At 47.1% G+C, this 15,000-nt stretch overlaps 1 protein-coding gene across 1 annotated transcript in view; it reads right to left on the minus strand.

Moving 5' to 3' along the window:
• fat2 (FAT atypical cadherin 2) overlaps positions 1-15,000 on the minus strand; it is a 217,034-nt gene that overhangs the window by 170,585 nt on the left and 31,449 nt on the right. Inside the window, 3 exon segments of the mRNA XM_084332130.1 lie at positions 3,961-4,272; positions 9,358-10,415; positions 10,417-12,673. Of these exon segments, the coding sequence (XP_084188256.1) occupies positions 3,961-4,272; positions 9,358-10,415; positions 10,417-12,659 (3,613 nt within the window). The 5' untranslated portion in view covers positions 12,660-12,673.

Genomic DNA, 15,000 nt, shown 5'->3' on the forward strand with positions numbered 1-15,000 from the left:
GGAGTGGCAGGTGACGTGCACTCAGCTGCGACTGTCAAAGACCAGTAAGGAGAGCGTTTACATGTGTAAACGTGTGTGTGTGTGTGTGTGTGTGTGTGGTGTGCGTGCGTGCGTGCGTGCGTGTGTGTGTGTGTGTGTGTGTGTGTGTGTGTGTGTGTGTGTGTGTGTGTGTGTGTGTGTGTGTGTGTGTGTGTGTGTGTGTGTGTGTGTGTGTGTGTGTGTGTGTGTGTGTGTGTGTGTGTGTGCGTGGGTGGGGGTGTGGGTTCAGGTTTTCCCTTGTTGGCCGGTGTGTTCAATCCCCCCCTGCTGTGATCGCACGTCCTGTGAAACTGTTATTGGACGGTTTTCAGAGTGACTTCCAGTGGAGGCTGATGGGGTGTTTCCGTGTTCAACTCTGCCCTCTCACTGACACACCCACCCAGGCTGTGGTTCACTGACACACCCATCTGGCCGTGGTTCACTGAGACACCCATCTGGGCCGTGGTTCACTGAGACACCCATCTGGGCCGTGGTTCACTGAGACACCCATCTGGGCCGTGGTTCACTGAGACACCCATCTGGGCCGTGGTTCACTGAGACACCCATCTGGGCCGTGGTTCACTGACACACCCATCTGGGCCGTGGTTCACTGACACACCCATCTGGGCCGTGGTTCACTGAGACACCCATCTGGGCCGTGGTTCACTGAGACACCCATCTGGGCCGTGGTTCACTGAGACACCCATCTGGGCCGTGGTTCACTGAGACACCCATCTGGGCCGTGGTTCACTGAGACACCCATCTGGGCCGTGGTTCACTGACACACCCATCTGGGCCGTGGTTCACTGACACACCCATCTGGGCCGTGGTTCACTGAGACACCCATCTGGGCCGTGGTTCACTGAGACACCCATCTGGGCCGTGGTTCACTGAGACACCCATCTGGGCCGTGGTTCACTGAGACACCCATCTGGGCCGTGGTTCACTGAGACACCCACCCAGGCTGTGTTCACTGACACACCATCTGGGCCGTGGTTCACTGAGACACCCACCCAGGCTGGGTTCACTGACACACCCATCTGGGCCGTGGTTCACTGAGACACCCACCCAGGCTGTGGTTCACTGACACACCCATCTGGGCCGTGGTTTACTGAGACACCCACCAGTGCATGTGAGCGGATCGGAGCGTGAGCGGAGCGGGTGGTTTTGACGTGAGCGAGGAGTGGGTTTTAAAATGGGTCGGCGCGACGTCCGGAGCGAGAGTTCTCCTCCGCTCCAATCCACTCCAGGCCGCTCACAGTGGTTTAACACTGTTGATGTAATATATACATGCAGTACAATGCCAAAGCAACAGATGGCGATGTACAAACATGAAGGCCATTTTCAACCAATGAGAAGGTGAACCTGTTATATCCTGTTCAGGCTTTGTCACTCACTCCTGTTAGAAAAAGTATCGACGCCATTGTTGTTGTCATTAGCTTACATGCTAACGTTAATGGCAGCGACCATAGCATTGTGGCTCGGCTAGCCATCATCGCTTAATAGAGCTAGTGAATGGATAAACAACGTTATTTAACATTGCAGAATGGGTACAATTACAATGCGGCTCAATACAAACAATTGTTAAGGGGCCCAGGGGGTGTAGACTGTTGTAGTTTGAGCTCATTTACACCATGCTCCAAAAAAAAAAAAAAATCTGCCGAGCGATCTGGCGCGGGGAGCGGGGAGCGCTCGATTCAAGGTGAGCGGGGAGCGAGCGGAGAGCGACTTGGGGGCGGGGTCAACATGATCGATTAGCAGAGCGGACCAAGCTTTAAAGAGCGAAGAGCGGATTTCTCGCCCGCGCGATCCGCTCACGTGGCCTGGCACCCACCCAGGCCGTGGTTCACTGACACACCCATCTGGGCTGTGGTTCACTGACACACCCACCCAGGCCGTGGTTCACTGACACACCCATCTGGGCTGTGGTTCACTGACACACCCACCCAGGCCGTGGTTCACTGACACACCCACCCAGGCCGTGGTTCACTGACACACCCACCCAGGCCGTGGTTCACTGACACACCCATCTGGGCTGTGGTTCACTGACACACCCACCCAGGCCGTGGTTCACTGACACACCCACCCAGGCCGTGGTTCACTGACACACCCATCTGGGCTGTGGTTCACTGACACACCCACCCAGGCCGTGGTTCACTGACACACCCACCCAGGCCGTGGTTCACTGATGCACCCACCCAGGCCGTGGTTTACTGACACACCCACCCAGGCCGTGGTTTACTGACACACCCACCCAGGCTGTGGTTTACTGACACACCCACCCAGGCTGTGGTTCACTGACACACCCCACCCGGCTGTGGTTCACTGACACACCCACCCAGGCCGTGGTTTACTGACACACCCACCCAGGCTGTGGTTCACTGACACACCCACCCAGGCCGTGGTTTACTGACACACCCACCCAGGCCGTGGTTCACTGATGCACCCACCCGGGCCGTGGTTCACCTGGTTCTGCTCAGACTTGTTTCGGTGGATTGAGTGGATATTAACCTGTTTTATCCCATCTTGTGGGAAACACAGGATATGTGGACATTCTTTTGTACATATAAATACGTCAGCCCGATATGATGTGTGGATTTTCAAAAACTTCCAATCTGGATACATAGTGTATATACTGTATACTAATCATAGCATATATTTAGATTGTAGTGTCTATTGTAACTATATTTATTGTAATGCAAATATAACTGAGAGGGCATATAGACCCTCATCTGCACCTTGATTTACACTGCCTACTTACTTACATACTCAGAGTTAATTATAATTGTTGTATTCTTTACACTGCCTTTTTTTTTTCACTTCTCCACTGTACTATAATTGTATGACCTGTATCGTGTCTTCTACTATCACCATGTACCTGTAACTCCCCTCCCCCCTCTCCCATGCTGCTATGGTGCCCGGATTTCCCCAAGGGGATAAATAAAGGAATATCTTATCTTATCTTTTAGTGACGTTTAAAAAATATTAAATTGGTTGACGTTTACTTCATAATATGCATTTAACGAGCTTGTGCTACTTGCCTAAACTAACCTCAACCTAACCCTAACCGCCTCGTCTCCTTCCCTACGCTGACCAGCGTATGGTATATTATGGTATGTTATCACCAGGAAAACATCAGAAAGTGCCAAAATGTCAGAACCTATAAAAAGGATCACACGGTCAGGTTTCACAGCCGGCGGCGAAATGTTTGAATCAAAATATAAATCTAATGTTAGAGTCATGTCTCGTCAAAACTATTCCCCAGACGTAAGAAACCTCCAGATATCCTATGTATGCAAATGAAGTAAAATCAAAATGTAAATTTGAACATGGAACATGGCATGTAACTTATAATTATTCCTGTCCAACAACTCCTCGAGAAACAGAAAGAGAATGACACCTCTCACACAGTGCCCCAATTACATCCCACACCTTCAACGTGCGCAGACTGGTGCTTAGAGTTTCTCTGTGTGTGAAACCTTCAATTACCCGTATTGGGGCTGCGGTCAATACAGAATAAACAGATGCTTGTACAACTGTTCCCTCCTGTCTGTCTGAAGGCCAGGTCCACTGACGCTAAGGGAGTGTACCTGAATGTTGTAGTACTCGAGTCTGAGTACTGGACTGATTTTCAGGACTCGTGACTCGACTTGGACTTGAGCACTGACTCAGTGCATGTGTATGTGTGTGTTCCTGTTGGTAGCCCATCTCATGTGTGTGTGTGTGTGTTCCTGTTGGTAGCCCATCGCATGTGTGTGTGTGTGTGTGTGTGTGTGTGTGTGTGTGTGTGTGTGTGTGTGTGTGTGCGCGTGCGTGCGTGCGTGTGTGTGTGCGTGCGTGCGTGGGTGTGTGTGTGTGTGTGTGTTAATCTGATGACAAATAAAGACTTATACTTATTAGTGTCATACAAGCTTCATGTGGAGCCAGCGAGGATGAACGTACCTGTCTTCGGGTTGACGTCGAAATGCGTCCGCTGCGAGTCGAGCATCTGGAAGGACAGCTTCCCGTCGGACGAGGTGTCGGCGTCCGCGGCAGACACCTGGACCACCAGCTGGCCCTTGGCCACGTTCTCGGGGACGGAGGCGAAGTAGACGGGCTGGGAGAGCTCCGGGGCGTTGTCGTTCACGTCCAGCACCTCCAGGAACACGTGGGTCCAGGAGACCAGCGGCTCGGTGCCCAGGTCGGTGCTGTAGACGGACAGCCAGTAGTGGGGGACGGACTCGCGGTCCAGGGTCTCCGTGGTGCGGATCACCCCTGCGCGACAGAGAGTGGGGGGTTAGTCTTTCTTAGGGTCTGTCCTCGACGACAGAAGTTATTAGTCAACTCCTATGACTCCTATGAGTATGTTAGTAGTAGTAGGAGTTTGTCAACTAATTAATTGGTTCATTTAGACGACAAAATCTATAAAATTGTGTTTCCCACGTGCAGTCAGGATACAACGCGTTCAGCATGAAAAAAGAATAAGAAAAAGGACAAAGACCAAATCTACGAAATAATTTGCTAATCGACTACGTAGGGGCAATACTGTCAATATATCTGTGCAATATAAGCTAATGTGAATGTTAGTAGTAGTAGGAGTTTGTCAACTAAATCAATTGGTTAATTTAGATGACAAATCTATAAAACTGTGTTTCCCCACATGCAATCATGCAGTGGTGCTTATCAGGAAACAACACATTCAGCATGTTTTTTTTTTTATAAATACGACAAAGACCAAACCTACCAATTAATCAGCTAATCAACTACGTAGGGACAGTACTGTCAATATGTCGGTGAAATATAATGTGATGCAGCCGCAGTGGATGGCTCATCTCGCTGCGCTCGCAGACTGAGCGGTACAGGTGATCTGTGGTCCCCTCAGCCATCAGACTGTTTAACGCCTCATGGGGTCATGAGTGCCCCCCCCCTCCCATTGGACAACGTGCAATAGTGCTTATTTACCTGAATTTATTGATCTATTTTACTGCTGCTACCTAACTTAACTTTTTTTTTACTTAAATACTGATTTTACTGTTTGTCCGCACAAAGTTTTGCTCATTTGACTCTTTTATTGTGTGTCCATCTATCTATGTGATAAGTAAGGGATAATGTATAGCTACGAGGTCATTGTCGCAAAATAATTGACCGACACGGAGTTTAAAATACAGAGCCGCCGCGGCGAGGTGTTTTAAACGTAGTTTAAAGCTATACATTATCCCGCTTATTACATGGCTAACTTACTAACAATATACCTAATTCATTTGACAAATCGCAGTTGTTCTGTGGCTCTGTCAGCCCAAATAAAGTGATTATTATTATCGCGGGCAGCAGCCTCTGTTCTGGCTCCGCTGTGTTCTGGTCCGCTCGTCGCTCCGCCCCCTGTCATCGCCGGCAGCACTGAATTGCACTGAAACAGTGTGTGTCAGTGGGCTTGATTGCGAACAGCTGCGCTCTGCTGTCATTATTGAAAAATCTGCGGTCATTATTGAAAAATAATGACCGCAGTCGGGGGGCTGTTGACCAATCACAAGCAAGCATTTCGGCGAATGTGAAAACGCCATGTAATAAGTAAGGGATAATGTATAGCTACGAGGTCATTGTCGCAAAATAATTGACCGACACGGAGTTTAGAATACAGAGGCGCCTCGCCGAGGTGTTCTAAACGTAGTGAAGGTCAATTATTTTGCGACAATGACCGAGTATAGGCTATACATTATCCTGCTTATTACATGGCTAACTTACTAACAATATACCTAATTCATTTTACACCATCGACAAGACAAGATCAAATGCAGATGCAGTTGTTCTGTGGCTCTGTCAGCCCAAATAAAGTTATTATTATCGCAGGCAGCCGGCAGGTGTGTCTGATTGCACTGATGCAGTGTGTCAGTGTGTCAGTGGGCTTGATTGCTCCAGCTGCGAACAGCAATAATCACCGGTGATTATTGCGCGTTGCCCATGGCAGCGGTCAGTTATCGAAAAATAATTCACCGCTGTCAGGGGCTATTGACCAATCACAATCAAGCATTTCGGCGAATGTTAAAACGCCATGTAATAATTGGAAATAAAAGGTACCCCCCCCCCCCCCCCGCCCCAAGTTAACAATTTTTAGGTTCAGCCACTTTAGCATTGCAAGATGACTGACCCACACACAACTTGTAGAACCCACATGGTGACTTTACAAAATGAAAAGGGGTCACTTTACTTTATACATTTTTTATTTAAAAAAAATAAATAAAGAACAGGAGTGGTTCTTGTATAGCAATAGATGGATATAGCAAGATCGCGTAAGGATATATAGTATAACTGTAGATTGTATAGTATAGTATTGTATAGTATTGTACATAAGACCCAGTGCCTCATCTGTAGCTAACACTGTATTGCACTATCGCAGGACCCTAGCATGTCTTACCATGCTTTTTAAACTTTATGTACATTATACCTGTTATGTCTTATTCTTATTACTTGTATTATTGCACAATCGCTACAGGCATGAGTCATGACCACCCGCATTTCACTGTTTGCCCTGTATGCCGTGACAAATAAAACTCTTGACTTGACTTGACTTGACTTGAAGTGTAGTGGTTAAAGGACAGGTGCAGTTTTTTCTAAACCAGGCTACACAGGCCATAGTTTCACAGATCGCTTTAGTGTTGAGAAACTCAGCACTGTGCTGCATCCTCTCACCAGGCTCTAATACAATCCAATCCAATGGGCAAATGTTTTAGACTTCAAAAACAATGAAACATGTCATTTTTTCCAAAACCGATTACTAGTATAATCACATTCTGTTCTACTGAGGAAATAGTTGCAACTTAGATAGACACATATGAAGACACTTTTCATCTCCACATATGAAGACACTTGTCATCTCCAGATATGAAGACACTTGTCATCTCCAGATATGAAGACACTTGTCATTTCCAGATATGAAGACACTTGTCATTTCATTTTTTTTTTATCCACTTTTTCTCCCATTTTTCTATTTTTCTCCCATCCCAATTTCGTATCATCCAATTCAACCCTCCCCTGTCTTGAACGCTGTTTCTTGCCTCCCACAAGCCGGCTGCAATGTGGACTAAGTCATACATAGCACGAGTCCCCTCCGATACTCGAGGTAACAGCAGTCGCATCTTTTCACCTGCGCGGCGCGATCTTTCAGCATCAGGGGTCTGCGCTTTGGAGGGGCCCCGCCCCCATCGCTTCCTGATTTTACTGCGCAGGCGCACCAACCGACCTGTAGGAGTCACTGTCCACAGCGCCCGATCCCCACCCATCAGTTTCCCACCCCCTAATACTGCCAATGTGTATTAGTACGGACGACCAGCTAAACTGAAAGCAATGTGGAGCGCTGGGCTCGAACAGGCAAACCCAGCGTCTCCAGTATTCGTGGTGAGCGCCTTGCCCACTGCACCACGTAGCTGCCCCAGACACTTGTCATTTCCACATATGAAGACACTTGTCACTTCCACATATGAAGACACTTGTCACTTCCACATATGAAGACACTTGGCATTTCCACAAGACATTTGTCGTTATACTGTGAGCTTCCCATTTGGAAAAAGACAGACATCATGATTTCTCAACACTAAAGCGATCAGTGCAATGATGGATCCGTGCAAAACCGCCCCTGGGACATCATAGGAATGAGTGACAGAACATGCCCTCCTGTGTCTCCCCCCTCCAACCTCCCTGTTGACCCGTCTCAAAGCCCTGCTCCCGCTCGCTTGTCCGAGGGAAGCAACAGTTGCGATTGGAGGATGGAGAAGAGAGGGGGCGGGGTTTGAAATCATGTCGATACGTGAGGATCGCTGTGATTGGCCTGCCCCCGGCACAGGAGCTAGCCATGTTTCATTATGACAGAACACTCCATTTCCTCTGATCGTATCTCGAGCGCAAGTGCATCTGCATGCTAATGGAATGTGAGAGGATATTATGGTCTGCTGCCAGGTCAGGGTCAACCTGTAAACCATGTGTAGGGATAATAACAAGACGTGCATCTATGAAATGCTGGAGGTAATTTGCACAGCTGTCTCTATTTGTCAGCGTCCTCTCACAGGCTATGGAAATTATGGAAAGACCAATAACCAAGTCACAACGTTGCATTGGCCGTTTAATTTGACCGGCGTAATAAGTGAGAGATATTTTACAGACTGCAGCACACAGGGAAAATAAACAATATACAAAGTGTTTAGTGTCATGGATTTGTATTGCTTTCTTCTAATAGGTAATTCATTTTCAAACGATTTTGTAACAATTTAATTAATATAGGTAGCAGGTTATATATTAACACTGGCTTATATGTTGTCCATGTGTATGTATTAGGGCTGACCCCTATTAGTCGATTAGTTGACTAATCGGTCGAAAGGAGCCGTAGTCGACTGGTCTTAGTAGAATATAAAAAATATAAAATATAATTTTTTTTTTTTTTTTTTTTTTTTTTTATTTAATAAAAATGTTTATCATTCTTTCCAAAAGAAAAGAGGCCTAGAAGCGTGGCTGACGCTAATGGCACGCATACCAGGGGCTAACTGCCTACGAAAACAGGCACAGAGGCACTGAAAGAGGATTTCACCCATCTAATGAACACACTAGATTAGACAAATATCAAGATGTATCCATCAGTGGACCAATTGCATGCTTTTGCAGAGGACAAGAAGCCTTCAGTCGACTCCTTCAGACATTAAGCACCCCCACACATAATATATTTTTTTATATATTATATTTTTTATTTTTATTTTTTTGTCAACCAATAGTCGACTAACAACAAATTTTGGCCAATCATAGTCGACCATCCAAATCCTTAGTCAGGGACAGCCCTAGTACGTATAAAGGAGAAGGAGGAAGGAGAAGGAGCTGCGCTACTGATATTGTACATATTAAATATAGAAAGAACCCTGGGGCGGCGTGGCTCAGGGGTAGAGCGGGTCGTCCAATGATCAAAGGGTTGGTGGTTCGAATCCCACTCAAGCCCATGTCCATCCCACTGCCGTTGTGTCCTTGGGCAAGACACTTAACCTACTTGCCTCGTATGAATGTGTATGCATGTGAATGAATGTTGGTGGTGGTCGGAGGGGCCGTAGGCGTTGATTATTCGCCACGCTTCCGTGAGTCTGCCTCAGGGCACCTCTGGCTGCAATTGTAGCTTACCACCACCGGTATGACTGTGTATGAACGAATAATGGACTCTGTAAGCGCTCTGGGGTCTCTGGGGTGTCATGAAGAGCGCTATATAAATCCAATCCATTATTATTATTATTATTATTATTATTATTAAATAGAACCTGATCAAAAATAGAATCAACTGATTATAGCATTTGAAAGATAATCAATAAACCGATAATCAATATGCGTATTTACCTGTTTCCTCATCAATGGTGAAGACGCCCAGACCGGTGCCATCGTGGATGTGGTATCTGACGACCCCGTCTCTGCCCAAATCCTTGTCCGATGCCGTCAGCGTCAACACCGTGGTGCCCACCGCCGCGTCCTCCATCACGGCGCACTCGTGCACAAACTGGAGGAACGTGGGGCGGTGGAGGTTCTCGTTGACGTCCAGAACTTCAATTTCCACAAAGCAAGAGGAAGAAAGGGAGCGGGGGAGGCCGTGGTCGACTGCGCGGACCGTGAGGTTGTAGGACGCCCGTCTCTCGAAGTCCAGTTCCTTCTCGAGTACCAGGGAACCGGTGGAGGAGTCGAGGTTGAAGGCACCGTTCTCTGTGTTTTTGAGGTTGTAGGTGATCAGGCCTCCACTGCCCAAGTCCAAGTCAATACTCTCCACCCACAGCAACACGGTTCCCACGGGCACGTCCTCTGGGACTTTTATTTTGTAGATCTTGGGGACAAACTTGGGTGGGTTGTCATTGACATCTTGCAGGACCACCACTAGGTCAGCTGTAGAAAACAGCCGGGGTCCGACTTTGGCCTGGTCTCTCGCTTCCACCCTCAGGTCGTGTCTGGGTGAGATTTCTCTGTCTAAACGACCGGTCACCCTCACCTCCCCGGTTAACCTGTCGATCTGGAACATCTCGGTGGATGTTAGCAGGGAGTACTGGACATTACCGTTTTCCTCTGCGTCCGGATCCAGAGCGTGGGCGTGGAATATGCCGGTGTCGATCTCCGTGTTCTCAGGGACACGTCGGACGTATCTGGGTTGATCGAACGTGGGAGGGTTGTCATTGACGTCCATGACGTTCACCGCAATGAATTTCCAGGCGGAGGTTTGTGGCATCCCCAAGTCGTACACCGTTATGTTCAATATGTAGAATTCTTTACTCTCTCTATCTAACGGGCAAACGAGGTGAAGGCCCCCAGTGAACGTGTCGATGGCAAAACAACCATCCTCATTCCCGCTGGTTATGGTATATACCAGCTTGCTGTTGAAGCCAGTGTCATTGTCCGTGGCATTGAACTGAATAAGAGTGGAACTGAATAAGAGTGGAATTCAGCGGATAGTCCTCGGCGATGTCAATGGAACCAGGAATGCCTGAGTCAAACCTGGGTGAGTGCCGATTGATGATGTGAATATCAGAGAAGGCCTCTTCCTCCTGCCCCGTTAAAACAGGCCTGATGGATTCGATGAGTTTATCCGTCAGTTGTTTGAAAACCCCCGTCTCCTGGCAGTGAACTGTGGCGTCCTCGCCTTTATTGGTGACCGTCACGGTGACGACGGACGGGTCAGAGCGATGCTTGCCGTCCGTGGCGGTGACTGTCAGCGCGAACGTAGCCGTTTGCGACCCCGATAGAAACGGGGGAATCTGCTGGTTCAGGGTAATGGCTCCTGACACCGCGTCGATGGAGAACAGTTGCAGCTCGTTCCCCGACTCGATGACGTACCTCAGCTGCTGCAGCTCGTCCAAGTCAATAGCGGACAGCTCGGCGATGGTGTGGCCCACGGGTAGATCTACGGGTATGGAAGCGTTGCATCCTACTCTCTCGAAAAGAGGCACATTGTCATTGACGTTGCTCATGGTGATCGTCACCGCGCACTCGCTGACTCGGCTGAAGGGGGCGCCACTGTCGGAGGCCCACACTCTCAGGTGGTACCAGCGCTTCATCAGCTCGTAGTCCAAGTGCTCTGAAGTGGAGACTACGCCCGTGAACGGGTTTATGGTGAACGGCAAGGCGGGGCCCGCGTTGGCGAGGGAGTACGTCACAAATCCATTCTTCCCTTCGTCTGCGTCCGTGGCGGATACCGACAGGACGCTGCCACCGATGGGAGTGTTCTCCTCTTGCGTCGCCTGGTACGAGGCACGGGTGAATTTCGGGCCGTTGTCATTCTCATCAGTGATCTCGATGACTATGTGAGTTTCAGCGTCGCCGTGGTTGGCAAGTACGTCAAACTCATATCTGCCCTTCTTCTCGTAGTCAAACGTGTCTGTGGTTATGATAATCCCCGTCTTGGAGTTGATCTTAAACTTAGTGCTGTCCGGGTTGTTTTTGATATGAAAGGAAACGTTAAAGGGGACAGGAGTGATGGCAACCCTGACCACGTGAGACTTGGGTGGGGAGAACTCGCTCAGTGCAACAATGTAGGTATCTTCCAGAAATGCTAATGGTTTGAAATGATGGGCAGGAACGTGGACGTGTGTTACCGGCGACAGTAGAGCAGGGGAGCTTCTGTCTTTGGCCTGAAGGGACAGATTTAATCCAAAGGGTGACTGATGCCAGTTAATCCTCTTGGTAGAGACCACTTGGAAGTCGCCACCTTGCAGTCCTGAGGGGATAATCTCAAAACACTTCAGAGGATCACCTCCAACAACACTCAGGGATTCCACTGGCGTTATGCCCGACTCGACGTGGACATCAATGGTTATCTTGTTGCCGTCCTTGGAGACGGTGGGTGTTGGGACGGGCGTGATAACGGGAGATGTCACAGAGGCCTTTTGAACATTCACCACAACCCTAGCGACGTTACCAAACTTCTGCACGCCTGCTATTTTCTTGTTCCTGTCTTCCGCTAAGATGGTTAGGTCGTATCTGTCCGTCCGAGTGTGGTTGAGCCGCTTAATGAGGCTAACGACGCCCGTGAAGGGATCCACCGAAAACGGATGGGCTCGGCTCGTGAAAGCGTAATAGAACTCAGCGTTGCTGCCGACGTCGGCGTCCGTAGCGCTGACCTGAACCACACTCGACTTCAGCGGAGTGTCCTCCCGGATTGCGACATTGTAAGAAGCAGGATAAAAGAGAGGCTTCAAGTCGTTGGTGTCGTGTACTTGGATAGACACCTTGGTCTTGGCCTGGAAGGCGTAGGTGCTCTCGGTGGCTTCGACGGTGAGGGTGTAGCTGTTCCGGACCTCCCTGTTGAGGAGGGCGGCGTTGCTGCTGCGCGTCTTGATGCGCAGGAAACAGAAATCCCCCACTTTCACCTCCTCCGCCGTGAAAAGGTCATCGTCGTCGCCCGAGACCACCTTGTACTTGATGTCCCAGAACGGATCCGCCACCACGATGCCCATCTTGGTGGGAGTGTCCACGTACGTCCGCGGGGCCGAGTTCTCGTTGATGGTGGCGTTGTACAAGGGGTGCGTGAACCTCAGCGGAGAGCCGTCCTTCCCTTTGCCCGTGACGCCTCCCTGACAGCCGGCCAGGCCGAGGAGGACGGCGCCCACGGAGAGCAGGAGAGCCGCGTCGGAGGCGACCATCTTCTTCTTCGGTGTCCCCATGAGGATCCTCAGTCCTGTGTGAAGAAGAGAGAGAGAGAGAGAGAGGTGGACAGAGAAAGAAAGAAAAAGAAAAAAATTAAATAATGTAAGAAAGAAAGAAAGAAAGAAAGAAAGAAAGAAAGAAAGAAAGAAAGAAAGAAAGAAAGAAAGAAAGAAAGAAAGAAAGAAAGAAAGAAAGAAAGAAAGAAAGAAAGAAAGAAAGAAAGAAAGAAAGAGAGAGAGAGAAAGAAAGAAAGAAAGAAAGAAAGAAAGAAAGAAAGAAAGAAAGAAAGAAAGAAAGAAAGAAAGAAAGAAAGAAAGAAAGAAAGAAAGAAAGAAAGAAAGAAAGAAAGAAAGAAAGAAAGAAAGAAAGAAAGAAGTTAATACAGAGTAGGGATTTGATAGCCTGTTAACATTTCTCTCCAAAATAAAATGCTCAATCACTGAATGAATTACCACTCAACCTCTTGTACCGTATGATTAATAACAACAGGACAGCATCTGTAAGCTTGCCACACACACCGCACAAGAGGACACACAACACTGGCAGCCCTCGCTAGAGACTGTGAATGGACCATTCATTTACCCAGCTCTCGCTCCAGGAGGAGCAATACAAAACGGGACGCAGGATACACAATGGCACAGCCCTGCAGTGAAAGGCTGCAGAGAGAGGTATTTGTCTCCTGTCCCAACATGCCTTGACCAAAGTAAAGCAAAGATGAGCATTGTTTCACCACCATAACTATGCCTCCAGGCCTCTTTAGACAGGTGACAACCCAGGCCCTTTTCCCTATAATTATTCCCTGGAAAAAGACTAACAACTGATAATCAAACGATTACTTTTAAGCCTTTGTCAGCAAGAGGGCTACGAAGAGGGATTTGTAGTCCAATGACTTGGTATCACTGGGGTAATTGCGAGTGTTTGGGTCTTGATCTGAAGGTAAACATTTCTGTGTACGTCTGTGTCTCTGAGCACCTTGCATGTTGCCTTCTGCGCCTCTCTCGGCATAATTCCCCCATAACTGTTGCTTTCACAACAAACAGCTCGTTAATGAGTACACACACAGAGGCAATGTCCCATCTGGTAATATGCATGCAATTCATTTGGACAATATTAATTGGTTAAAATATTTTTAAAAGCAAACGATAGGTCTTTAATTTGAGATGATACTTATGTAACTTAATTTCCCCTTAGGAGTCCCTGTTAATTATCTTTAACCCTTTCACTGCTGCACTATCAAAATGGTTAACCCTTTCACTGCGACAATTCACGTAAGGTTAACCCTTTCACTACCACACAACAGCCGATTACACAACCGGCGACTGTCGGTTGTGTGATAGTAAAGGGTTAACCTTCTGTCATGTGGCAGTGAAAGGATTAATGGTAAGAATAAAATACTGTATCTGTGTCCTGCAGTATATACCTACAGTATATAACCAGGTGCAGCTGTCAAGAACAAGCATCAGTCCGTACCATATGTATGTATGTATGTGTGTGTATGTATGTATGTATGTATGTATGTATGTATGTATGTATGTATGTATGTATGTATGTATGTATGTATGTATGTATGTATGTATGTATGTATGTATGTATGTATGTATGTATGTATGTATGTATGTATGTATGTATGTATGTATGTATGTATGTATGTATGTATGTATGTATGTATGTATGTATGTATGTATGTATGTATGTATGTATGTATGTATGTGTGTGTGTATGTATGTATGTATGTATGTATGTATGTATGTATGTATGTATGTATGTATGTATGTATGTATGTATGTATGTATGTATGTATGTATGTATGTATGTATGTATGTATGTATGTATGTATGTATGTATGTATGTATGTATGTATGTATGTATGTATATATGTGTGTATGTATGTAGGCCTATGTATGTATGTCTGTCTGTCTATATCTATGCAGGCCTATGTATGTGTGTATGTCTGTCTATTTGTATGTAGGTCTATGCATGTACTATATGTCTGTCTTTCTGTATATGTATGTAGGCCGATGCATGTATGCTTGTCTGTCTATATGTATTTAATGTAAGGCTATGTATGTCTGTCTTTCTGTATATGTATGTAAGCATAATATGCTTACATACATATACAGAAAGACAGACATGCATACATTATGTATGTATGCCTGTCTGTCTGCATATGCATGTAGGCTGATGTATGTATATATCTCTGTCTGTATAGTATGTAGACATATGTATGTATGTCTGTGTCTGTATATGTAGGTAGGCATATGTATGTATGTATGTATGTATGTATGTATGTATGTATGTATGTATGTATGTATGTATGTATGTATGTATGTATGTATGTATGTATGTATGTATGTATGT

This window comes from Notolepis coatsorum (assembly GCF_963971535.1).
Source record: "Notolepis coatsorum genome assembly, chromosome: 16".
Taxonomy (NCBI): domain Eukaryota; kingdom Metazoa; phylum Chordata; class Actinopteri; order Aulopiformes; family Paralepididae; genus Notolepis; species Notolepis coatsorum.